At 42.7% G+C, this 24949-nt stretch overlaps 1 protein-coding gene across 6 annotated transcripts; it reads left to right on the forward strand.

Annotated features, from left to right (window-relative positions):
- Window positions 1-800: 800 nt before the first annotated feature.
- Ammecr1l (AMMECR1 like) lies at window positions 801-24230 on the forward strand. 6 transcript variants are annotated; one of them, XM_027936825.3, is made up of 8 exons: window positions 801-886; window positions 2389-2498; window positions 12693-13137; window positions 15611-15721; window positions 16025-16139; window positions 16967-17057; window positions 18859-18955; window positions 20732-24230. In XM_027936825.3, exons 3-8 carry the CDS (start codon window positions 12731-12733, stop codon window positions 20841-20843), a joined length of 933 nt encoding a protein of 310 aa, XP_027792626.1. In that variant the 5' UTR covers window positions 801-886; window positions 2389-2498; window positions 12693-12730; the 3' UTR covers window positions 20844-24230. The 6 variants fall into 6 exon arrangements, with proteins under 6 accessions (XP_027792626.1, XP_071475351.1, XP_071475349.1 ...); XM_071619250.1 differs by lacking the exon at window positions 801-886 and adding an exon at window positions 1350-1389; XM_071619248.1 differs by lacking the exon at window positions 801-886 and adding an exon at window positions 1572-2198.
- The last annotated feature ends 719 nt before the right edge of the window (window positions 24231-24949 follow it).

The raw sequence follows: 24949 nt of genomic DNA on the forward strand, positions 1-24949 counted from the left end.
CTTGATTTGAGACTGGTCTGAGCTGCTTCTTCCGGGCTGCTTTAGAAGGCTGCGGTCGGGTCGGGTCAGGTGAGGTGACGTGAGCGTGGGCGTTTGAGGACAAAAGTCGTTGGCAGCTCAGTTTTCTGGGAGAGGGCCGGGCAGCCAGGCTGCAGCACCTGGGTCAGCCGCGCGAGCCCAGCACCTGGGCCGGCAGCGCCTCGGACTACGTCGCTCGCCCGGCCCGGACTACGGTTCCCGGCGTGCTCCGCTCTCTCTGGCCTAGCCGGGCAGCCCGGCGTGCACCGCGCGGGCAAGCCCGACAGCCGGGCACCCAGCTCCGCCAGCTTCGCGCCCCGCCGGGGACGTCGGCCTTCTCTTGTCTTCCCTGGTGTTCCTCTTTATCCCAACTACCTAGGACTCAGCTCCACAAATGGAAAGCAGCTTCCCAAATTGAACACTGTAGTCCACGCCAGCCAATACCCTGAGCGGATTACGGTCACGTGACAGGACTGAGGCGGAGCTCTGGTCTCTCTGGTTCTCCAGGGTTCGCTAGAGGGCGGGCGGTCCAGTGGAGGACTCCCTACATTCTTCCTCCATTACCTCACTGCCTCCGGTGGCTGCTGGGATACCGGAGGACTTGGGTCCCGGCTCGACTCAGTCCTCCAGCCGCCCGGGAAATACCTCCAATTCTTCCCGGCTGCCGCCGCCGCCCCGCCGTTTCTTCCTTCGCCCGCTCGCCGACCTCCTTCGCCCCGCCCGGTCTGCGCCTCGCGTCCGGCCAGCCCGCCGGCCCGCTTCTCTCGGGAGCCCCCACCCAGGCGCATGGCTCCATGAAGCAGGAGGAGGAGGAGGCAGAGCGCGAGAGGTCCCGTCCGCCCCGGCCGCGTCTGGGCCAGGAGAAAAGGTGGGAAAGTCGGAGTGCGCCGCGCCCTCCTCCTCCCTCGCTGCCGGTCCAGGCCTTCCCTGGGCCGTCGTCGCCGGATTCCCCGGGCCTGCTTCTGTTGGGGCGGGCGGAGGGACCGCGAGTGGGTCCCCGGGGTCCTGGAGCGAGGATCCCGGGGCAGCGTGGGGGAGGGGCTCCCAGGCGCGGAGCTGGGAGGCAGGCGGAGCCTCGGGCCGCGAGTCCCCGCCGAGGGCAGGGGGTCGTGAGTCAGTGTCAGGGAGCGGATGGGCGGTCGCCCCTGCCCGGGCCGCGAGGCAAAGCTCCAGCCGCAGCTGTTTCTGCACTCCCTCCAGGAAACAGTGTCGGGTCTGTGTAAAGTTTGGTGGTCTCCGGCGCCGCCTGGCGGCCCCCACCCACGGGCCCGCCGCCCCCTCCCCCGCCCGGCGTCTGGATTCCACCCCCGCGGCTCGGCCCAAGCTGCTCTACCCGTCACTCTTTGGTCTCCCCAACTCCCCCAGCGCCCGGTAGTCCTCTGCCCCACATCCTTTTGCCTTACCTTTTCACCTTTCCCCCCTGCCTGCTTTGCCCCTCCCCGCTCCGGCCTCTCCTTTCCCCACACTGTCTTCGTTCTTTTCTTGCTTAACTCTTCACGCGCGCTTTTCTCTTCCTCTTCTCCTTTTTTTCCAACCCCACCGAAGTTCCTCCTTCCACATTCATCCCGTCATCCCCCTTTCCACTATCCCTCTACCTTACACACTTTGGGTTTTCTGTCTCTCCTTCTCGGGCTGTGGATTTTGCCCTTCATTCCTTGCCCTCCTCCATTCCCTGTCCTGATCTGAACTCCTTCCTCTCTTTGCCATGTTCCTTCACCCTTATCCCTCTGGGCCTATCCTTTTTCACTGCCCTCTCCTAGGATAGAGTGGGTGGGGCCTGGATCCTTCTGTTTACATCTTTGGGAATAGCTAAATTCTCTGTTGCTGGAGAATGGGGAGAGTTGGTGAAGAGGTTATGAACAGATCTATGCAAGACTAAGAGGATGAATGACTCTTACCAACACTTACCATATTGTTCTAGTGTAACAAGATGGTCTGCCTTTAGGTCCCTGACCCTGACACGTCGTTGTTCAGTAATTATTCGGTACTTTTTGCAGAGGATTTGAGAGTATATTTATATTCAGAAACCATTGCAGAATCTCGAAATGGTATTTCCTGACCTGAGAGCAAGTTTTGACCTAAATTGGTGGTGGGGGAAGTTTTAATGTGTGTCTCATGTTGGAGTGCAATGCAGCCTTTGATCCTCAGTGTCCTCCCATGGTGATGACGCTCAGGATGAGGTGATTGAAGATATAGGACTGTTGTTGCTGCATAGTATTTAGTGTTTGAAATGTTTAAATGTAAGGAGAGCCTGTTCTCCTGCTGTTTTCTTTTTCCAGAAATTGCTCTGTTGTGTTGTAATTTCTCAAAAAAACTGACTCTGTACTACCTGGATTTTGTGTATTCATTCCACTTGTATTTCCATCTTAGGTACAGGAAGAAGGAATGGAATTGGAAGGAAGAAAATTCATTCCAGAGACAGAGTAGCTCCCCTCCTTTGTTGTAGCTGTTCCTCTGACAATACAGACTTTCTGTTTTCAGTGAGTATTACCTTGGACATATTTAAAGTGGAATTTTGTTGCTGGTTTTGGTTTTAAGCCTGTGTTTGAATTTTGGTGTAGGTGTATTTTGTTTTCTTGTATTTCTCTATTCCATGAAGTTTTTCTATTTAATCTTTTTAAAAGTAACGTAAATGTGCAAAGACAAGTTTATTTTTCATAAACCCGCTAGAGTGACCTAGATGGTAGTGGAGCATTATATTTTCATTTCTAGTTTAATCCCTTTCCAAATTTACTTAATACTTATTTATTAGTACAGGGGATTGAACCCAGGGGTACTTCACCACTAAGCCACATCCCCAGCCCTTTTTATTTGAGACAGGCTCTTGTTAAGATGCTTAGGGCCTCATTAAATTGCTGAGACTGGCCTTGAACTTTCTATCCTCCTGCCTCAGCTTCCTGAGTCACTGGGATTACAGATGTGCACCGACATGCCCAGTTCCCTTAATTATTCACTTTTAAAGACAAAAGAGGTTGTCTTAATTCTCGGATTAGTTGACTCAGAGGTTGATGAAGTTCCGGATCAATTTTTGGTTCTTGTTCATAATACTTTTAATCTTTATAAATTTTTGGAACATTTTGCTCTAAATTTGCTATGGTGATACTTTTTTCTTGAAAGTCCCATCACAGATTGGAAAATAATTTTAATTCTTTGTGAACTTTAAATAAAGTTCTGGGAAAAAATATATTACTGCTGGCAGTATTGTGGGGACTGGAGATGTAGCTGTGAGAACTTTGCCTAGCACTTGTGAGAGTTTGGGTTGTATAATCAGCAGGATGAGAATCATTTTTTTCTACTAATGACAGTACACTAACACTTGGAAGAGAGTTTTTCAGAGTGCTTTGCATCTCATCAGAGCCTGCCAACCCCTCTGTGAGGAAGGCGGGGGACAAATGTTTTCATTTTACAAATGAAAGAACTGAGGCCCAGAAAGATCTGGCATTTTATTATAGCTCACATAGAAAGGAGAGAGTGGGCTAAAAACAAAAGTTTTAACTACTGTATTTCAGGTTTTTTCCTTTAATCGAGGTTGATGTGAAATGTGTAGTTTTGTGCCTTTTTTTTTTTTTTTTTTTTTGTGGTGCTGGGGATTGAACCCAGGGCCTTGTGCATGCAAGGCAAGCACTCAACCAACTGAACTGTATCCCCAGCCCGGTGTTTTTTTTTTTTAGAAAGAGTGGGAGAGAGAGAGAGAGAATTTTTTAATTTCTATTTTTTAATTCTCGGCAGACACAACATCTTTGTTTGTATGTGGTGCTGAGGATCGAACCTCGGCCGCATGCATGCCAGGCGAGCGCGCTACCGCTTGAGCCACATCCCCAGCCCCCGGTGTATTTTTAATATATATATAAATTTTTAAAAGTAATTATTTAGGTAGATCTGTCTTTTGTGGTGGAAAATATTCATGCACCAGTGTATGTATGTGTATGACAAAATTTTACAGAAATGATTAGTTGGAATGGTTACCAGAATGTATGTGGGTTTTTCATCTATTTTCTGGACTAGTTCCATAAGTAGGCCAGAATTATAGCTTAGGTGCTATATCAGTGCCTATCATGTAATTATTAAATTGAATTTCAACCTGACTCTCTGTCACAAAGGAAACTACAGCCTATTCTGTCTGAGAAAGGCTTGATTTTAGCAGATGTTTTGATTCTAAATAATGAAATGCAAAGACCCTTTTTTTCTTTGCCTTTTCCTCACTCTCAAATCTTTATGAGTTCGTGTTTTGAGGGTTGTCTTTAAAAGGTGAATGTAGCCAGGTGTGGTGGCGCATCCCTGTAATTTTCAGCAATTTGAGAGGCTGAAGCAGGAGGATGGCAAGTTTGAAACCAGCCTCAGCAATTTAGTGAGACCTAAAGCAGGGCTGGGGATGTGGCTCAGTTGGTGGAGTGCTTGCCTTGTGTGCACAAGGCCCTGGGTTCAATTCCAGCACCACCAAAAAAAAAAAAAAAATAGACCCTAAACAACTTAGCAAGATGCTGTCTCAAAAGCGGGGCTGGGGGGCTGGGGATGTGGCTGAGTGGTAAAGCACCCCATGGGTTCAATCATTAGTGCCCCCCACCCCAAACAAAAAGATAAATGTAGATTTGGGTGAAGGTAGATTTTTTTTTCCTCTTCTAGACTTCTCTAGATATTTTAATTGGATTATTGAAATGTAATTACTTTGGCAGAGTATTTTCTTAGTATTCAGTGGGCATCAAGAGGTCCACAGTAATAGTCTATTTATCAAGTATAATTTCTTTTTAGTGTATAGCCTTAAATAAGGACACTTTTAGATTTTTATTTTTTTTTTTTTAAGATAGTGTCTCCCTAAATTGCCAGGTCCCACCTTGAGTTTGTGATCCTCTTGCCTTAACCTCTTGAATTACTGGGACCACAGGCAGGTGTGTACCACCATGCCCAGCTAGAATAGAATTGTTACAAGTTTCAAAAAGTGGATGATACATTATAAGTCATTGCCTTTCAAAGAGTAGAAACATCAAGGACATTTAAATAATAATCCCATGTTAATGATATACTGTTTCTTGCCAGCTTGGTGTCTGAGTTCAATCCCCAGTACCAAAAATAATAATAATAATAATAATAATAATAATAATAATAATAATATATTCTTTTAGACTAAAAGGTAGTTAATAAAATCATATTATGAGAGTATTTACTTTTCTAGAAATGATAAGAACTCAGATCTCTCAGACCTTTGTTATTTTTATAATTCTACTTTTTTTAGGTACCAAGGATTGAACTCAAGAGGCACTCAGCCACTGAGCCACATCCCCAGCCCTATTTTTGTTTTACTTAGAGACAGGGTCTCACTGAGTTGCCTGGCACCTCGCTTTTTCTGAGGCTGGCTTTGAACTCATGATCCTCCTGCCTCAGCCTCCCGAGCCACTGGGATTACAGGTGTGAGCCACTGTGCCCAACTAATTCTACTTTTATTTTTAGGGATAGTAGTAGTATTAGAACTAGCAGACACTTAACAAATTGTAGTTATGTGCCAAAAGATTGCCAGGTTCTTTCCATGTGTTACTCTCTGAATGCTCACAAATAGCCCTTTGCCATGGCAGGTTCACGGAGATTTGACAGCTTGCCTGAGTTTGCACTCAGATTTTACACATCAGAATTTGGCAGAGTTGGCAATTATATTGTCACCATAAAGCTTTGGCTCTGTCCTCTGAAGATGGGAGCTGCTCTGGAAGGACAATAGTTTGTATTTTTCAGTGGGCTTAATAGCCTTATAAGGGATCCACATGGAGGGAGAGAGGCCTCTCTGCCCAGCCAACCGTGTCAATCAGGGCATCCCTACATGATGTCTCAGTACTGGTCTCGATGCCTTGTTTGTTAACATTAACAATTTATGAGAAGTGATCACTGTTAATCCCTGAATTCATAAATTGCCACCCAGGAAAATAAACACTCCATTGGGTCACTTTTGAAGTGCCTCTTTATTCTAAAAGGAAAAAGAATTCTTCTCAAATGCAGTTTACATTTTACAATCTGTCAAAAGAAGGCCTTGAGCCACCTGATATAAGTGACACCTGAGGCCAGGTACAGAACTCACCAGTTACTGGTGCCTTTTAGCAAAGATGACAGTTACTGATATAAATTGAACCAAGAAGTGCATTTAGGTGGTGGCTGACCTAATTTTTAGAATGAATTATCCACATTGTCTATCCATTTTGCTGTGAATAATTAATTATTAAACTGTCCCTTGGTTTGGACTGAATAGAGCTGACATTGTTGATAAGAATAGCTACTTACATAAAATGAAACCCATTATTATATTTAATACACTAATAAAAACATGGAAAAAAAGAGAATTGATGCTTTTAAAAGTGCCTCTTGAATCTGAGGGTGTGATTCAATCACATACACAGAGTCACTCCATAGTCAGTTCACAGGGGAATCAAAACAAGTGTAAGTTTTTTTTTTTTTTTTTGTACCAGGACTGTACTCAGGGCCACTTGACCACTGAGCCACATCCCCAGTCCTATTCTGTATTTTATTTAGACAGGGTCTCACTGAGTTGCTTAGTGCTTCACTATTGCTGAGGCTGACTTTGAACTCATTATATTCCTGCCTCAGCCTCCTAGCTGCTGGGATTACAGGCATGCACCACTGAGCACAGCAGTTTGTTGGGTTTTTTTAATGCAAACTTAAATGATTATTAAATTACGAGAAGATCGTTAGTGATAATCAGCAATTTGTTGTTATTGTCTGTACTATATATAGGCAACAGTGTTAGGTGTTGTGAAAGAGAAAACACAGATGCCACTGGCCTCTCATGCTCAGGGAGACGAAGTCACTGCTGGTTGGAATTTCTAAGTAGCATTGTAAGCTGACCAGCAGAGAACTGCTCAGTTATCCACAGAACCAAAGAAGGAATCACGAAGTGGCATTTGCAAGGTTAAGAGGTAAAAAAGTGGATTCTATTATTTACCCCTGCTTTTTGTTGAAATAAGGGTATTGCTTCCATGTGGTAGAAAACCAGTTTTAACTCATGTGTTCTCACTGATAATTCTAAAGTGAATGTACAGCAGAAAAAGGAGATGACTGCTCTGGCTTTTGAAGTAAGTGACCCTGGAACTTAGCACTGCAAGTGACCCAGCCCAAAGGCCTTGGATGAGTTGCCATAGTGTGTGCTTTAATTAAGAGTTTGATGTATGTTTTAACCAAACAAAAATTATTATGCCTGAGACCACTTATTGCAAAGGAATCAACTCTACAGTAACTCATACTATGATCAAAGTACCATCATTGGTAGTTTTTATGAAATTTGGAGAAGGGTAAGAGCAGTTTCACATGTCAGTTTTGGAAGAGATAGGTTATGCCATTCAGTAGAGTTTGTTTGTAGCTGGTCAGATAGATGGTTAGCCTGTGCTATTAAAATGGTATTGCTCTGCAGTTACAGAAGCTGTATTCTCAGAAACTTACGGCTAAGCTGCTAAAATTCACAGCACCTCGTGATCAGAGTATCTGTTGATCCTTATTAGTACCTGGAGCTGAGTCTAGAACTTTATTGGAATGAGATGTCTACTTTATTGGATTGGAAGAGTTTCAAACCTAAAGAGAACATTTTGATAAAATTGGTAGTTAACAGTTGATGTTATTTATCATCAGCACCTAGTCCAATGTATATTCTTTATCTGTACTTTAGTTGATATTTGCTTATAATGGTTGATAAGTAAAATATCAGTTGCTGATATCAGGCACTGGAGAATACCTGTAATCCCAGTGGCTTGGGAGGCTGAGGCAGGAGGATCACAAGTTCAAAGCCAGCCTCAGCAACTTAGCAAGGCCCTGTCTGTAAATAAAATGTTTTTAAAAGGTGACAGGGAGCTGGGGATGTGGCTCAGTGATTAAGCACCCCTGGATTTAATTCTCGATTCAAAAAAAAAAAAAAAAAAAGACGCTGCCTTCAGTATTAGCTAGTAGTAGGCGCAAAGGTGAAGAGAGTGGATAATATATATTGAGCATAAATGAAATAGATGGATTGGTCATATTTTCTTTAGGTTTAAATATATAAAATACATTTTTAAAGAAATGCCGCCGCTGCTGCCCCCACCCCCAATGCTGGGGTGTAAATCCAGGGCCTTTCATATTCTGGGCAAATGCTGTACTGCTGAGCTACACTCCTAGACCAAGAAATTCGCGCTAGGGATTGAACTCAGGGTTGCTTTACTACTGAACCACATTGCCAGCCCTTTTTATTTTTTGTTTTGAGACAAGATCTCACTAAGTTGTTGAGGCTCACTTTGAATTTGATCCTCCCATTTAAGCTTTACCATCTGTTGGAATTACAGGGGTGTGTCGCCACACTGGCTTTCTAATGTTTTTGTTGTTGGTTTTTGGCAGGGGGGCAGGTACCAGGGATTGAACTGTGCCCCATCCCCAGCCCTATTTTGTATTTTGTTTAGAGACAGGGTCTCACTGGGTTGCTTAATGCCTTGCTTTTGCTGAGGCTGGCTTTGGATTTGAGATCCTCCTGCCTCAGCCTCCCAAGCTGTTGGGATTATAAGTATGCACCACTGTGCCTGGCCTCTAATATTTTATTTTTGTAGTTGTAGCTGTACATGATACCTTTATTTTTTATTTATTTATCTTTATGTGGTGCTGAGGATCAAACCCAGGGCCTCATATGAGATTTTCAATTTGTTTGCTCAGCCACCTACCAGAGAAATGCCTTGGCCTAAACAGCCACAAGATTTTGGTTGGTTCTGTCCATGTCAAAGTATATTTGGGGGGATTGGGGTTGTGGCTCAGTGGTAGAACGCTTGCCTTGCACGTATGAGGCACTGAGTTCAATCCTCAGCACCACAAAAAAATAAATAAAGGTATTTTGCCCATCTACAATAAAAAAAAAAATTTAATTATATTTTGGAAGGGTGTGGGGAAATTGGTAAATGTAAACACTGGGTATCAGTTGTCATCATGCTTGCTGCATATTATTGATTGCATGTGAGTTGTAGGCAGATGTTAACTCATCTGCACCAGAATGCTTTGAAAGTCTCCTGTATTGTTCAGTGGGGGAGCTGTTATCACCAGTTAAGGAATACCTGAATTATTGCCATCATCTAGTGACATTTGACTTTTCCCTCCTGTGATTTGGTGTAATGAGACTGTTTTCATCCCTTCTCCTTGATTCTTAGCATTCTGGGGCTCTAGAGGCAGAGCGTTGGGGCCCTGTTTACCTTAATGAATGCTAGCTTTCTGTGGATAGTCCTTCATCTAACATGTTTCCTAAACCCTCAGCCCACAATTACATATAAGGTAGTGAGAATTCAGACCTGTGACATCCATTATGGACTCAAATGACAGGGCTCCTGTGTGGGTATTTAAGAGTATTCTGGGTTATGTCCGAGGTGTTGTCTTTGGGCTTGAGGTTTTAATGTTGTTGTTTTTTCCCTGATCCCTTTTTGTTGACAAGTTGCTGTAAACCATTAGATTAGTTTTTAGTGTACCCTAGAATCTACTTTTTTTTAATCGAATGAATATTAATTGGCGGTTTCATTCTTCCGTGTGTCTTGGTGAGAAGACCTAGGCCTTGAAGTCCAAGTCCTAACTCTGCCTCTTAGTGGCAGTGTGACTTGGTTTTCTTGCTTACTGATCCTGAGATTCTGCCTCTATAAAATGAGGCAGAATTGTCTACCTTCCTGAAAGGTTAGAGGAGTCTGATATCCTAGCTGAATCCTGTGTTTCTTGTAAACACTGCTGTAAGCCTTGAGTGCATAGCCAAGTCCTTGCTGTCTTAGGAGTTGCTCTCCTAGGAAATAATGGAATGATTAAATTTTTAACATGAGCCAGGTACTACTTCATGGCATACACACACACACATCCACACATCACATTTAATTCTGTCAACCCCAGGCAGCAATTATTATTGTTATTCCTATTTTGAGAAAACTGATTCTGAGAAAAATTAGTTGTGGAGGAAGTAGGATTTGAATTCAGACTATCTGGCTCTGGAGGAGGCAGCTTTTTTTTTCTTTTTTTCCCTTGAGGTACTAGGGATTGAATCCAGGGCCTTACTCATGCTAGCAAGCAGTCTTCCACTGATGTAGCCTGAGCTACATCCCTGACCCTTATTATTTTGAGATAAAATCTTAGTGAGTTGCCTAGGCTGGCTTGACCTGTGCTCCTCCTGCCTCAGGCTCTTGAGTCACTGGGATTATAGGCACCCGCTACAGCCCAGTGCAGAGTGGTATGCACCTGTGATCCCAGCAATTTGGCAGGAGGATTAAAAGTTCATGGCTAGCCCCAGCAACTCAGCAAGGCCTTCAGTGACTTAATAAGACCCTGTCTCAAATTTAAAAGGCTGTGGATGTAGCTTAATGGTAAAGCACACCTGGGTTGAATTCCTAGTACAAAAAAAAAAAAAAAAAATGGAGAGGTGTGCACTTCACTTAGTTTGGAGGCAGCATTTTAAACCAAGACATTCTGCTCCCTTTCGGCTATATAAGACAATGACATTCATGCTCAGAATATCAAGTACATAGGGATTTCTCAAACCTGAGCCATTTGCACTGGTACATACCTATAATCCCAGTGACTTGGGAGGCTGAGGCAAGAGAATTGAAAGATTGAGGCCAGCCTCAGCAATTTAGCAAGACCCTGTCTCAAAATAAAACAGAGTGGGAATCTAGTTTGGGGCAAAAGCACCTCTAGGTTCAATCCCAGTACCAAAAAAAAGAAGCAGCAGCACCTGTTTCAAGCCAGACATTGAAGTATACAAGTCGTTATTCCTTAGCTACAGGCAGCTTTCATCTCAGAGTTGCCCTAGCTGTGTATTTTGTCATGAATAATTATAAAATTTTTATATTCCCTTAGCCTAAAGTGACAAATTGCTTGTGTAGAAACAATGTCATTGCAAATGGATATGTAGCTATCTAATTTTAAAGGTTGTAGAATTTATAACCAAAATTGTATGTTGTAGAGCAGTGCCTAAAAAGACAGTTGTGGGCCGGGTGTGGTGACTCATGCCTGTAATCCCAGTAATTTGGGAGGCTGAGGCAAGAGGATCACAAGTTTGAGGCCAGCCTTGGCATCTTAGTGAGATCCTGTCTCAAAATAAAAACTAAAAATGACAGGTTGTAGCTTAATGGTAAAGTGCTGAATTCAACTCCCAGTATTTAAAAAAAAAAAAAAAGATAAGCCATTGCGACTGGAGGTGTAACTCATTGGTAGAGTCTTGCCTAGTATGTGTAAAGCCTTAGGTTCCACTCCCAGACCACAAAATAATAAATAAATAAATAAAAATGAAAGAAGAGACAGTTACGGCCAGAGAGTTCCAATTACTCTGGAGGTTGAGGCAGGAGGATTGTTCAAGCCCAGGAGTTCAAGGTTAGCCTGAGCAACAAGAGATCACTGTCTCAAAAACATGGGCTGGGGTTGTACTCAGTGGTTCAGTACAACACTTGCTTAACACATGTGAGGCACTGGGTTTGATCCTTAGCACCACATAAAAATAAATAAAGGTTTTGTGTCTGTAATCTACAACTTAAAATAAAAAAAGTTATGTGATACATGTCCAAATTTCAGAGAAAATACAAATGTATATGGCTAAAGCAATAACAAATAAAAGGACTTGAGAAGAAACTATAATTTTCTGAAGTCCTCAGAATTTTACAAACTCCGTTGTTATCAACATTGAAATACCTAGGATTTATTTTTCTGATTCTGCTTAAGGTTGTTACTTTTCAGACAACAGAAAAAGGACCTTTCGCTTTTTAAGGGAAAAAAATTTTAGTAGAAATACATTCCTTCCTCCCCTCACATCATCAGATGGGATGCCCTGGTCCCCTAGTCTATGTGATGCTGCATTTTGTTAAACTGGGTGGCTTCGTATCTCTTTGCCTGGCTATGACAGGGCAGAAATGGCTACCTCACAAAAGGACTGTGAAGCTTGGGTCATTTGTGTAAATAAAGGTTTCCAGTAGGTTGCAAGGGGGTTTTTTTGTTTGTTTTTTGATTTTTGGTTTTTTTTTTTAATATGGTCTTGAAAGGATAGAGATGTATAGAAATTGGAGAGAGTTCAGAGGGGAACCAAAGAAAATGAGGGAGGGGTTAATAAGGGAAAGCTGTGTAGACAAACAGGTGGGAGCCTTGTGTTAGAGGGTGTGCATTTTTCAGAATGACAGCTAATAGCTTTTCATCTTCACTCTTGTCTGAGACTGAAATTACACAGATTTAAGTTAGTGATGAGAAAAATGCTAAAAGGATGTGGTTAACAAGGAAAAGCCTGAAAGTTCCTCTGAAGTTCTTTAAAATTAGGATGGTTCAATTTGGAGCCTCTGAAAAAGGTAGAGAAAGCAACCTAAGCCTGACGGTTAGGGGCGGTCTTGCAGTTGTTCTTGAAATGTTCTCATCCTCAGCATGTGCATGATGGCTCTGCTCTTCTGCCCTGGGGTGTCCTAAGAAAGAGGGAGCAGCTTATTTCCTGCCGCTGTCCTTGGTGGCCATAAACTTAATAGAACTACTTTAGGAAAAATTTAGAGGTCTGTGATCTAGAACTCAAGGTCTCTTCTAGCCCTCTTGGTCTATAAACCTTATTGACCATACGTCCTGGAGGCAGGTGGAAAAGAGAATTTGATAACTCTTACCTGGCCCATGTGGACTCTTTTGTTCTCTTCTTTTAACCATTCAAATTTGTACTTAACTGTTTTCTTTTGGGTTAGGATTCTGCAGTATTCCAGACCACGAGCACCAAATCAGGATGGGAAAAAGACGCTGTGTTCCTCCACTTGAGCCCAAGTTGGCAGCTGGCTGTTGTGGGGTCAAGAAGCCCAAATTATCTGGAAGTGGAACTCATAGTCACGGGAACCAGTCCACAACTGTCCCCGGCTCTAGTTCAGGACCTCTCCAAAACCACCAGCATGTGGACAGCAGCAGTGGACGGGAGAATGTGTCGGACTTAACTCTGGGACCTGGAAACTCTCCCATCACACGAATGAATCCCGCATCGGGAGCGCTGAGCCCTCTTCCCCGGCCCAATGGAACTGCCAACACCACTAAGAATCTGGTGGTGACTGCAGAGATGTGCTGCTATTGCTTTGACGTACTCTACTGTCACCTCTATGGCTTCCCACAGCCACGACTTCCTAGATTCACCAATGACCCCTAGTGAGTAAATTAGGTGCAGGGGACACTAAGGAGGGGATGATGGGATCTTCTGAGGTCATTTTCTTTATAGAGTGTCTGCTGCTTAAAAAAAACTGCAACACCATTTGAGTAAAGGGGAGTGATGAGAAATGTCCAGATACTATTTAGAACAATTAGTGGATTCAGTAATGGAAAGAGGCTATGTTGTATTTGAAGTAGGTTTAAGTTTATTGTTACAGTAATGTTCTGGAAATCAGAGGCATTTCAATCTTGACTTTTCTGTTCATGTGGCAGTGGGTAGTCATTTAACCTTTTGCATAGAAAAGTGACATCATCATACCATCCTGTTAAAGTCCAAGTGAATTGGGACTGTCTGTGGGCCAGGCAGGAATCTAGGAGCTCTCATTCATTGAAAGCTAATGTTCTTAATAAGGGACACCTCCACTGTATCATCTACAATATCACAGTATCCTATAGGGCCACTGACATCCCATCAGGGAAACTCAGAATCAGCTTTACTGGATTTTACTTCAGGGCTATTGTTTGTTCTAAGACCTCTAAAGGTGTCCATGATTTCAATGAGCTGTGAGTGTGTTGTGTGCATTTACTTACTTACTTACTTTATTATTTCGGGGGCAGGTACCAGGTATTGAACCCAGGGATGCTTAACCACTGAGCCATATCCTCAATCTTTTTATTTTTTGAGACAGGATCTTACTAAGTTGCTTAGAGCCTCAGTAAGTTTCTGAGCCTGGTTTCAAATTTGGAATCCTCCTGCCTTGGCCTCCTGAGTTGCTGGGATTACAGGCTTGCACCACTATGCCTGGTTAATGAGCAGTATTTCTAAAGTACAAATAAACAGGAATAAACTCATACTGCTGTCTTCTCTCTCAAAACTGGAAATAGCTGGGCTGAGGTATAGCTCAGTAATAGAGTACGTGCCTAGCATGCATGAGGTCCTGGGTTTGATTCCCAAAACCACAAAGGAAAAAAAAGAATGAATGAATGAACAAGCAAGCAGCTCTGAGCTAACTTTGAAAAGCACCAGTGCTTTTGGATTTTTGTTTTTAGGGAGTGCTTTTGGAGCATTCATTAATATAAGATCATGTCTCAACTTTTAATGCCATGCTAAGGCTGTACAGAGCTCTGGGCAGCAAGTTGGGGTGGGGGGTATAAAGAAAAGGGTCTTGCCCTCAGGAGGCTGGTCATTGAGTTGGTGAATCACACAGAGAGAAATAGTAGTTACTCCTGTATATGAATCAGAGTGAGGAAATGTGGAGAAAAAAAATGTGCTGACTTTTTAGGGATGTCTTGCCATAAGGTACTATGATCAGGAAACTCCCGAGGGAGCCAGGGTGCAGTAGTGCATTCATTCCTGTAATCCTAGTGGCTTGGGAGACTGAGGCAAGAGGATCGCAAGTTCACAGCCAGTCTCAGCAACAGTGAGGCGCTAAGCAACTCGGTGAGACCCTATCTCTAAATAAAATACCAAATAGGGTGGGATGTGGCTCAGTGGTTGAGTGCCCCTGAGCTCAATCCCCAGTACCAAAAAAAGAAAACCAATCTGAACAGGTGCAGATCCTAATCCTGGTTAAGATATAGGTGTCCTGTATAGGAAAGGAATTTGGGATTGGTAGCCTCAAGTGTAGGATTTAGTTCAGAGCTTCAGGTTCTGTATTTTTACCCTGTGGGTAGTAGAGGTATTGAGAAGGTTTTGAGTAGGTTTGAGGATAGTAGCTTTGTCTGATACTGTGCAGGTGCTTTATTGGAAGGAAATGGTGGAAAATCTACTGGAATCCTTTGTAACAATGATCAAAGAAGTAGATAACTAAACATTCAGGTTGCATTTGAGAAGCGATTAACTCAATAGTCTAAAGAGGTAATAGCCTTCAGAATGTGAAGGGATCACACACACAAAAAAAATCTTCACAATCAATCTGATAAAAGCTTTGGCCTAGGAACAAAAAAGGAACTTCTGTTAATAAAAAGCTTTCTTGAGAAGGCATTTTCTTTTCTGAAAATTTATGAACAGGAAAAAATTGTAGTTGCCAGGGGCAGTTATAATTATGGGAACAACACGGGCTTGCAGAGAATTCTTGCAAATAAAGGAGGCCAAGAGGATGCAGAGAAAGGTGTATCATTATGAAAGATGGGGCTGGGTGATGTGGCTACCCATAAAAAGAGAGTACATGAGGAGAGAATATGGAGAATTAGAAGGAAAAGTTGAATTCTGGGCAAAGAAGAGGAAAATAGCCCATAAATTTGTCAGAGTGAGTGGAAACTCTCAGTTTGGAGTATAGGAAAGGTTGTTCAGAGAGCCTTTCTTCAGGAAAGTTTTCTGTTTCTAGCCAGAACTGAACAGCTTACAGAAAGCCAGAGTTCTCCAGGTAACTGGCAGTTCAGAAAATGCTTTTGGGCAGTAACAGAAAGAAACATTATCCATGATTAATTTGGGGCTGGACAATGTTTTTTGGTTTTTTTTTTTTTTTTTTAGTCCCCTCTTTGTGACGTGGAAGACAGGGCGGGACAAGCGTCTTCGTGGCTGCATCGGGACTTTCTCAGCCATGAATCTTCATTCAGGACTCAGGGAATATACGTTAACCAGGTAATGACACTGGGCATTAAGAACTGTATACAAATTGTCTAGAATTGGAAACAAATTGCCTGACTTCCATTCTTCTAAGTGATACATTTTAAGCATTCCTTTTTTGGTAAACAGAAAATGTAAGGAACTTTATCTGGTGAGTCACTATCAATTCCTATATAGACAGCTAATATTAACATATTAATATTGATGGATGGTAGATGCTGTCTGTATGTGTCAGGATTCATGACTATGTGAGCTCTGTGGCATGTAATGTCTCTCAACTCCAGAGCAACCTCACTTATGTTTTCTATCCCCCTCCAGTGCACTTAAGGACAGCCGATTTCCCCCCCTGACCCGAGAGGAGCTGCCTAAACTTTTCTGCTCTGTCTCCCTCCTTACTAACTTTGAGGATGCCAGTGATTACCTGGACTGGGAGGTGAGAACAGCCGCATTTGGAACTCTGCATCTCTCGTTGCATTTGGGTTCGGGTTAGTACATGGTAATGTATCTCCTTTATTGAGAGGGTCTAAGAATGTGAAAGCTGAGTATGGAACCAAATATGGGCAACATAGGTGACAGAAAAAGTGCTGCTCAATTAGGAGTAAGAGGAAATGTAAATGTAAAGGCTTTCTTCTGCTGGACACAGTGGCACATACCTGTAGTCCCAGTGACTTGGGAGGCTGAGGCAGAGGATCTAAAGTTTGAGTCCAATCTGGGCAATTTAGCAAGACCCTATCTCAAAAAATAAAAATTGGCTGGAGGTGAAGCTCAGTGGTAGAATGCTCCTGAATTGTCCCCCGTACAGCTGAGATATGAATAAGTAAATAAGGAAAGAAAGACTGACTTTTCCCACTCTGTTCTACCTCCTCCTTCCACATCTAATAAGAAATAATAGCCAGGCACAGTGGTGCATACCTGCAATCCCAGCCACTTGGGAGCCCAAGGCAAGAGAATCACAAGTTCAATGGCAAAATGAAAAAAAGGTGGCAAAAAAAAAAAAGCCCTTAGTTCAATCTTTAAAAAAAGAAAGAATGAATGAATGGGATAACCAAATAGAAAATATTCCAGATTCCTCTTGGCAGCTCTTGAAATATAGCTTTTATTTTGATGTGGCCTGTATACCTGAAAGAGTTAGTCATGGAAAGCAAGAAGTTCTCTGGGAAGAAGAGTCAAGCAGATCAGGAATGTGTTGATTTATATGTGGGTGACTAAAGTTCCATTAGAATAAGTAAATGCCATTTACTTGATTGTGTTTTTCTATAGGTAGGGGTCCATGGGATTCGAATTGAATTCATCAATGAAAAAGGTGTCAAACGCACAGCCACATATTTACCTGAGGTTGCTAAGGAACAAGGTGAGTTGGACGAATGGGCATTTAGCAGTTAGCACCATTCACAGCTGTGCCAGCTCAAAGGCAGGAAAGTGAAGTGGGTCATCTTTTCAGCCCAACTGCCACTAAGAATGAATGCCTTTCTTCTTGATGCCTGTCAGATTCCTATAGGATAGGGGCATACTCCCAAAAAAGGTGCAGGAGCTGGGAAAAAGAAAAGGGGAGATGCTTTCCTCACTTACCTGCTTGTTTAAACACTTCCTTTGAAGTCAACCTGACCACATTATATAGAGTTCGTTATAAAGGGAAGTTGCCTGTATCAGTGGGTATTGAACTTTTGATCATGAGTCATTATTTATTTGTTAACTTGGCAAAGGGCAAAACATACATACTCCTTATTATTTTTAAAGAACTCAGTAGTTAATGAGTTCTTAAAATGGGAACATCAAAGGTAGGAAGTAGGTTGGGCAGGTTTTCTCTTTAAAAGAATATCTAGAAGAATGCCTTTAATTGTTGCTTGTGCTTTCTGTGATATGTAACCCAGTTTTCTTTCTTTCTTGGAATTAGTCTGTTTTTGAAAATAAAATGTGAAACACGGTATTGGTTGGGTGTGAACCTGGAATAGAGAAAAATATCCAGTTAAGTATATTAATGAACTAATTATACGGAAGCGATTGCCTTGTTGGTTACCATTGTGGTTGTGTTTAAATTTTTTTTTGAAAGCAATGGGGATGTGGCATTAAAAAGGAACCTTTTAACTACCTATGTGAGGACATAAGTCTAATACCCTCTGTATAAGGAGGCACACCAGAAGTGTTTTTTAGTAAGATTAGAATGATTAGGTAAATAATTAAAAGTTGATTGAGAAAATAAAAAATTGGGGATATCTTATATAGTAATTTGGGGGTTTTGTTTTTTAATTTGATGTATTTGGTTTTTGTCTGTTAAAAATTTTGCAAAAATAATTCAACAATGTATGTGTGAACAACTTTTCCATCCTTCCTAAGGGAACATTTTCCTTCCTGCTGCCAGTTCTCTTTCTTAGAAAATAGGACTCATAAAAATCATCAAACTGGCCAGGCGCAATAGCCCACGCCTGTAATCCCAGTGGTTTGGGAGGCTTAAACAAGAGGATTGCAGGTTCAAAGCCAGCCTCAGTGAGAGCGAGGCGCTAAGTAACTCAGTGAGACCCTGTCTCTAAACAAAATACAAAATAGGGCTGGAGATGTGGCTCAGTGGTTGAGTGTTCCTAAGTTAAATCCCTTGTATGCCCCCCACACCAAAAAAAAGAAATAGTTAAACTGAAGAAAGGCTACTCTGATAGGAATATAAGCTGCAAAATTTAAATCCCCCTTTCCTAATGGGCACAGTGATGTCCACCTGTAGTCCCAACTGCTTAGGAAGCTGGGGCAGGTAGATCACTTGAATCCGGGAGTTAAAGGCCAGCTTGGGCAACATAGTGAGACCCTGTCTCAAAACAAAAAGTCCTCCTCTTTCCATAAAGAGGCCCTAGTTACAAGCATGAGGCTAACAGCATGAGACTGAGTTTATTCCTTGATAGTTATGCTGGGGTAACCTGACAGGAAGGACTCAGAATTAGGGTGTGTGGGAACAACCATTATGGCCATCCTGTATCAGAGTCTCCACTGGACAATTAGTGAAGCATATGGGGCTCTAAGTATATGGGCTAGTGCCCAGGGCTTCCTCTGCTCCAGCAGATTTGCTGCTTCTTGAACATGTTTGTCTTCTGCACTGGCCATATTTGAGTATGTCACACTCTTGTTTGGTTGTATACTGACCTCAGTGTGGCCTCTCTTTTCCTCAGACTGGGATCAGATTCAGACAATAGACTCCTTGCTCAGGAAAGGTGGCTTTAAGGCTCCAATTACCAGTGAATTCAGAAAAACGATCAAACTCACCAGGTAAGCCAATATCTTATTTTCCTTGCCATTTTCATGTAGTGGGGGTCGGGTAGAAGATACTTTTGGTGGAAAGGGGAAGAAAAAAGTGTTTTCTGCTAATATCCCTAAACCAAAGATGAATGAGTGAGGTTGATGCTCTCGGGAAGCAGTAGCAATAAAGACAGAGACTCCTCCAGCATTCTGTGTGTCTCTGTAGCTAAGCTGATTGTGGGGTTGGGAAATAGTTCAGGCTCAAGCAAGTTGAGGGTATCTGTTTGGTCCCACATGGTTGGGAGGCTGAAGTTAGGAGAGAAGGCTCCCAGTGTATAGTAGTCCAAGGCCAGCTGAGGGGTTACTTCTTATCCACTCATGCAGTCAGATGGCTGGGGATGCAAAAGAGTCAGAAACGCTTTTCACAAAGAGTTAAAAGGATGCCCCTTTTGGGAACAGTATTTCTATGTACTTCTGCGGGGAGGCTGCCTAGTTTAGAATGCATGTCTTGGGGTCTGAATCCCAGCTCAACCACTTACTAGCTATGTGACCTGGGCCAGTTATTCCACCTCTCTCAGCCTGTTTCCTGTCTGTAAGATGTGAATGATAATTCTGTAGGATTGTTTTAGGATGTGGTAAGGTAATGTATGGAGAATTTCTAGCCCAGGGTCAGGCAACATTATAGGTGATCAATAGATGTCAGTTCTCTTCCCGTCCTTATTGTAATTGGAAGCACTGACAGGTTTAGCGTCTAAGGGCCTCTGTTGGGCCCCTAATTTGTATAATGCTGAATAATCATGCTAGCCTCACAGGTTTGGAAGATAACCCAGAGTTTTTTTAAATGCCTTGGATTCCAGAAATTAAGGGGCTGGGGGCATAGCTCAGTGGTAGAGCACATGCTTAGCATGTGCAAGGCCCTGGGTTCAATCCCCAGCACCAAAAAATAAAAATAAATAAATTTAAAAAAAAAAAACACTCTTCAAATACAAAGCATTATTACTATTATTATTACAATTTATTTGAACAGCCATTTCCCTGTCAAAATTCAGGAATAATCACCTTGCAGTGGAGGAGTGATTACAGTGGGAAAGAGATGGCTCTGGGTAAGGATTGTCACACCCAGCTCCTGTGGTCTGTAGTAGGCTCCATAGGTTTGTAACACCCCATGCTTCGCATCTTGACTCATGGCTCTTTCCAGAGCAAAGCCAAAGTGCTATGAATTCTGTTCTGATAACCCTGTGATATGGCATATTCATCTGGGGATTGAGACCTGTCCCATATAGCCCAAGGATCCTTTAATCTGCTTCACCAGAATTTGACCCAGAATTAGGTAATTGTGCCCCTTTTAGTTATAACTTGTTTGTTGCTCTTCTGCAAATTGAGGTTGCACTTCTGTCCAATTGATCTCATTTTAACATGAAAGTAGATATGCAGTTTACACTGGATTTTGGTGCAGCCGTCTTCCAATCTACCACCCATGTAATTTGATCTTGAAATTCTTCATTCAGACCCCAGCAGCAAATTGCTTACAAGCAGCCTGATGATAAGCTTATGTAGCGTTTAAAGGTGGGATGTGCTGAAGTACATTCTCAGGGGTGAATTGTGATTGTGCTTTTTCATCTTGTTCATTTGTAATAACAACATTGTTTTCTTGTGCCGTCTTTCATTTTCTGTAAGTAAGATTGCTCTTGGTCTTCCATTTTATTCTTTCAAAATGTGGAATAAGCTTTTGGTTTTCTCTGCTGAGTGATTTTACAAAAGGAGTTGTTTAGAGTTCCTAATACCCTTGCCTGTTTCCTTATACAGGTACCGAAGTGAGAAGGTGACAATCAGTTACGCAGAGTATATTGCTTCTCGACAGCACTGTTTCCAGAATGGCACTCTTCATGCCCCGCCCCTCTACAATCATTACTCCTGACACACGGCTGCATGACCAGTCCCACCCCCCTGTGGCCACCAATGGCTATGACATCATTGGAGCAGATGCCTCCTCTTCCTGGTCCAGTTACTTCTATTACTGCACCATTTTATGATGCTAGCTTCCGTTGCCAAGTCTGCCCCCCACTGACTGAGGGGGTGTGGGGTTAATTGAATGAAACAGAACTTGAGGGGCCCAAGCCTTATCTCAGCCTTTCCTCAATATGGGGTTCCGTTGGATTGGGGCTCCTCCATGACTAGTGAAAATTACTGTGTGGGTTCAGAAGACCCTGGTCTGGTGATTTGCCGCATGTGTTATTGGTCACACCCTGGAAGTCGGAATTGATGATCCATGGAGGCTTACCCCACACACACCCCCACAGCCTCCCCAGATCAATAGGTGTATTCCCCTGGCAGTCTGGGCAACGGAGACCAACAAGAAACATTTTTAGGTTGTTTTAAATTCCTTTTTTTAAACTTCCAGTTTATTGCATACCAAGAGTTGATCACAACCTCCATGCTTCGTAAGTGGACGCCATATTAGGGTTGAGCATGGGCACCACGAGTCCTTTGAGGCTCCTGGATAGAGACCCATATCAAGATCGGAAGCCCTTTGGATGGCGTTGCAGATCCCATTGCTCAATAAGTCGTGAAGGTTTTAATTCTCATCCCACTCTCAGTTGGATTTTCCGGCACTCTCCCTGCATCAAGTCTGCTGGTATTGAACAGAGCTCTGTGATGTAGCCTGCTGAGGAATGGAGTGGAGATGTCCCTGGAGGTCCCGGTGTCATCACTTCGTGCAGGCATGAAAGGAGAGACCTCTTCCTCACCACCTGGCTACCTCACTCCTCTATTGGTAGCAGTGCCTACACAGCTGGATGTAGGTTCTTGGAAGCATAGATGTGCAAACAGGCAATGGGTTTGGGGCTGTCAGAGGGCACATTGTCATAGGAGAGAATCCAGGGTCTCTGAGTGGTTTTCTTTTCAGGCAGACATCCCGAGGGACTTTTAAGCAGTGGAGTTCCTTTTTCTAGTTTGCCTGAAGTGGGAAGACTGTTGGTGTTTCAGTCCTTTATAGGACTCTAGAACAAAGCTGTGTAATTAAACAAGGTGAATCTTTAATCTTGCCTACTATGGGAATCTTCAACCCAGGAGGGCAAATTTCCAAACCACTCATTTTTTTCTGGGTCATTTAAACTTCCATGTGACATTTCCCTTTCCTATTGCTGATTTTCAAATAGCCATCAGCAAGTTTTCCTCCCCCTTGCCTCTTCACTTATTTGGTGGCAAAATTCATAGAACTTGGGAGATTCTTTGAATGCATTGTCGCAAAGGCACTGCTAAAGTGATTTACAGGAAGAGGTGGCCAGCTGGAAAAAAGGATCCTGAGGACTATACACTGGTATTCAACAACATGCTTAGAGAACTCTTAAATGGATTGGGTGTCAACCCAGTGAACACATGTTTTGATTTAATTTATTTTTTTAAGAGTTTATGTGGTGATGGTGTGGCTTTCCAAAAAAGGTGACTATTCAAGTCCTTCTGCCAGGAATAGGGGAGGGGGAGCAGGGGCACAATCTAAGAAGGGATGTTGTTCAAGGCATCACCTTTGAGTTCCTGGGCAGGAATGGGTAAGGGAGCAGGTTTGTGCTGCTGGCAAGGACCTGGAATATGTGGGGAAGACATGGGGGACATCAGGGTGCCCAAGCTGCTTTCCCCTCACTGCTGTGCTAGGTTCCCATGGCCTATCACATTCCCCCTGCAATGTAAATGAAGGGTAAGGGTTTGGTTTATGATTTCCTACTGCTGAGGATAATAAATGTCTTGTTACAAACAGATGTGATGACAGTTACTCTTAGGTGCCATGGATTGATGTCAGGGTGGTCAGCTCTGGACTAAGCCACCCACCTCCAGTTTGTACAACAGTATTGATACATAGGGCTACACTCATTACTGTTCAAGTGTTCTATGTTAAAAGTTGTGTTTAATTTCTAAAGATTTAAAAAAAGCAAAAAAAATTGGTGCTAAACTTTCACCCCTGAGACTGGTCATGCAAGCATTTACAGTGCCATGCTCCTCAAGCCTATTTTTCTTGTAGAAATGTTGCCCTATTTGTCTTCCCCAATGTATAATATGAATTTTATTTTATTTTATTTTATTGAGGGTAGGATAGGATACCTGCCATTTAAGAAAATGAACAGAAAATTTAAAAACCCAAGAAATGGGGAAAAAAATCAGTGCACAAGAATCAGGCTGGTGAAGCCCAGCATCACACTGAAGTGGGCTCAGTGGTTTCTGGAGTGAAGAAGCCTTACTCCCTGAACATTCCCTCATGCACCCAAAGAAGTCCAGCAATGGGAAAGCTAGGTTCCTCTTGCCTTGTCAAGGGAACTTGAGAGTTGGCCAAGGGAAACTGTAGTGTCCTGTAAGGAATGGACACTGCTGGTGTCCATCTGGATGGGGAGCTAGTCAGGAAGCGGTCTGGAAGTGTATGGGTCAGGATGGCCTCATGGAAATCTGTGGCAGGTGGCTTTCAGGAAAATAGACTTAGTCTGGGTCATCCACATGGCAGCTTTGCATAGGGAGGTGGACAGCTCCAAATGAATTGAACTGCCTTCCACACGTTTGACCAAAGCAGTGAAGAGGGTGGCCAGTACCTACGAGTACGTGGGTGGTAGAGAAGAGGGAGTGTTTCCTGCCCAGTGTTTCCTTTGTCCTTGGGCTGCTGGAGCTGAATAGCATGGTAACCACTGTTAACGGAACCAGCTGGACTTCACCGGCTTGGTTCAGAGTTTGTTTCATCCCTAGCTGTGAGTGCCTTTTGGTCTGGAAAGTTGGCTTGTCTCATAATACCCACAGCTAGGACATTCTCTGTAATTATGAATTGTCCTTATTTTACATTGAAAGAGGATGTCTGATCATTAGAGTTTGTCAGTGTTGGATTGTTTCCACTGTGAGGTTCTTAAACTTTTTCGCTTATAATATTAAAACAACTCATGTTAGAGACCCTTTCCACATGAAAGGTTTGTAGTTGAAATGTTATATATATTTTACTGTTTATAATAAAAATCATCTATACAAATGAAGTCTTGGGTGTTAATTTTTGCACAAGATATGTTTTCCATGATATGTTAACATCTACAATTTCACTAACTGTTAATGTTATTTTCTATTGAGATTTCTGGAGCCTAGGGAGCTATCTGTTCTGTTTGTTTATTTTCGTTCTTATTTCCCTAAAGCAAGAGACTGTATGGCCTTCAGTGCAAAGACTTCAGACCAATTCTTTGTATTACACTTGGTTGCCTCTTGGCTATATAACTTCTGAGTGCAAATCATTGAACTCTTTAATGAAGTATTGTAGAGAATAAATCATAATGGGTAAAAATTGTTCTTTGCCTCTGTTTTTGTAACCAGGTGTGTTATTCAGCTGTAACAAAATGCCTGATATAATCAACCAGTTAAGTCCCGGATTTTCAAGCCTGCAAATATTACAACAAAATTGACACAGATTGCATTAGAATAGGTTGGAAATTATAATTGAGAGCTTATATATTCTTTATTATTAGCAAATACAAACCGTCCTGTAAATAGGGTACTGGGATAATACAGTACCTGTTAATTGAAATACAGTGACTGGAATTCCTTGAAATAAAATGACAGCCTAGTTCTAGAAAACATTTTCATGAATGCATTTCTTATATTAAGTATCAGTTATGTACATAATATTTAGAAGTAACTTATGCAGCAAAGTTTGTACCATTTTATACTCTTGAACACTAATAATTAACATTTTTCCAGGCATGATAGTACATGCCTGTAATCCCAGTAGCTTGGGAGCCTGAGACAGGAGGATCACCAGTTGAAAGCCAGCCTTAGCAATTTAGCTAGGCTATAAGCAACCTAGTGAGACCCTGTCTCAAAAAATGGCTGGAGACTTGGCTCAGTGGTTAAGTGCGCCTGGGTTCAGTCCCTGGTACCTGCCCGCACCCCCCCCCCCGCCCCCGCCAATTACCTACCTATTTTCCCCAAACAATAGTGCTAAAAGAAATAGTTTTAGCATTACCATAAGGAGTGTATTCTTTGCTCATTTTAAGATTTTGTTTTGTT

Source organism: Marmota flaviventris, chromosome 11, assembly GCF_047511675.1.
Source record: "Marmota flaviventris isolate mMarFla1 chromosome 11, mMarFla1.hap1, whole genome shotgun sequence".
Lineage (NCBI taxonomy): Eukaryota > Metazoa > Chordata > Mammalia > Rodentia > Sciuridae > Marmota > Marmota flaviventris.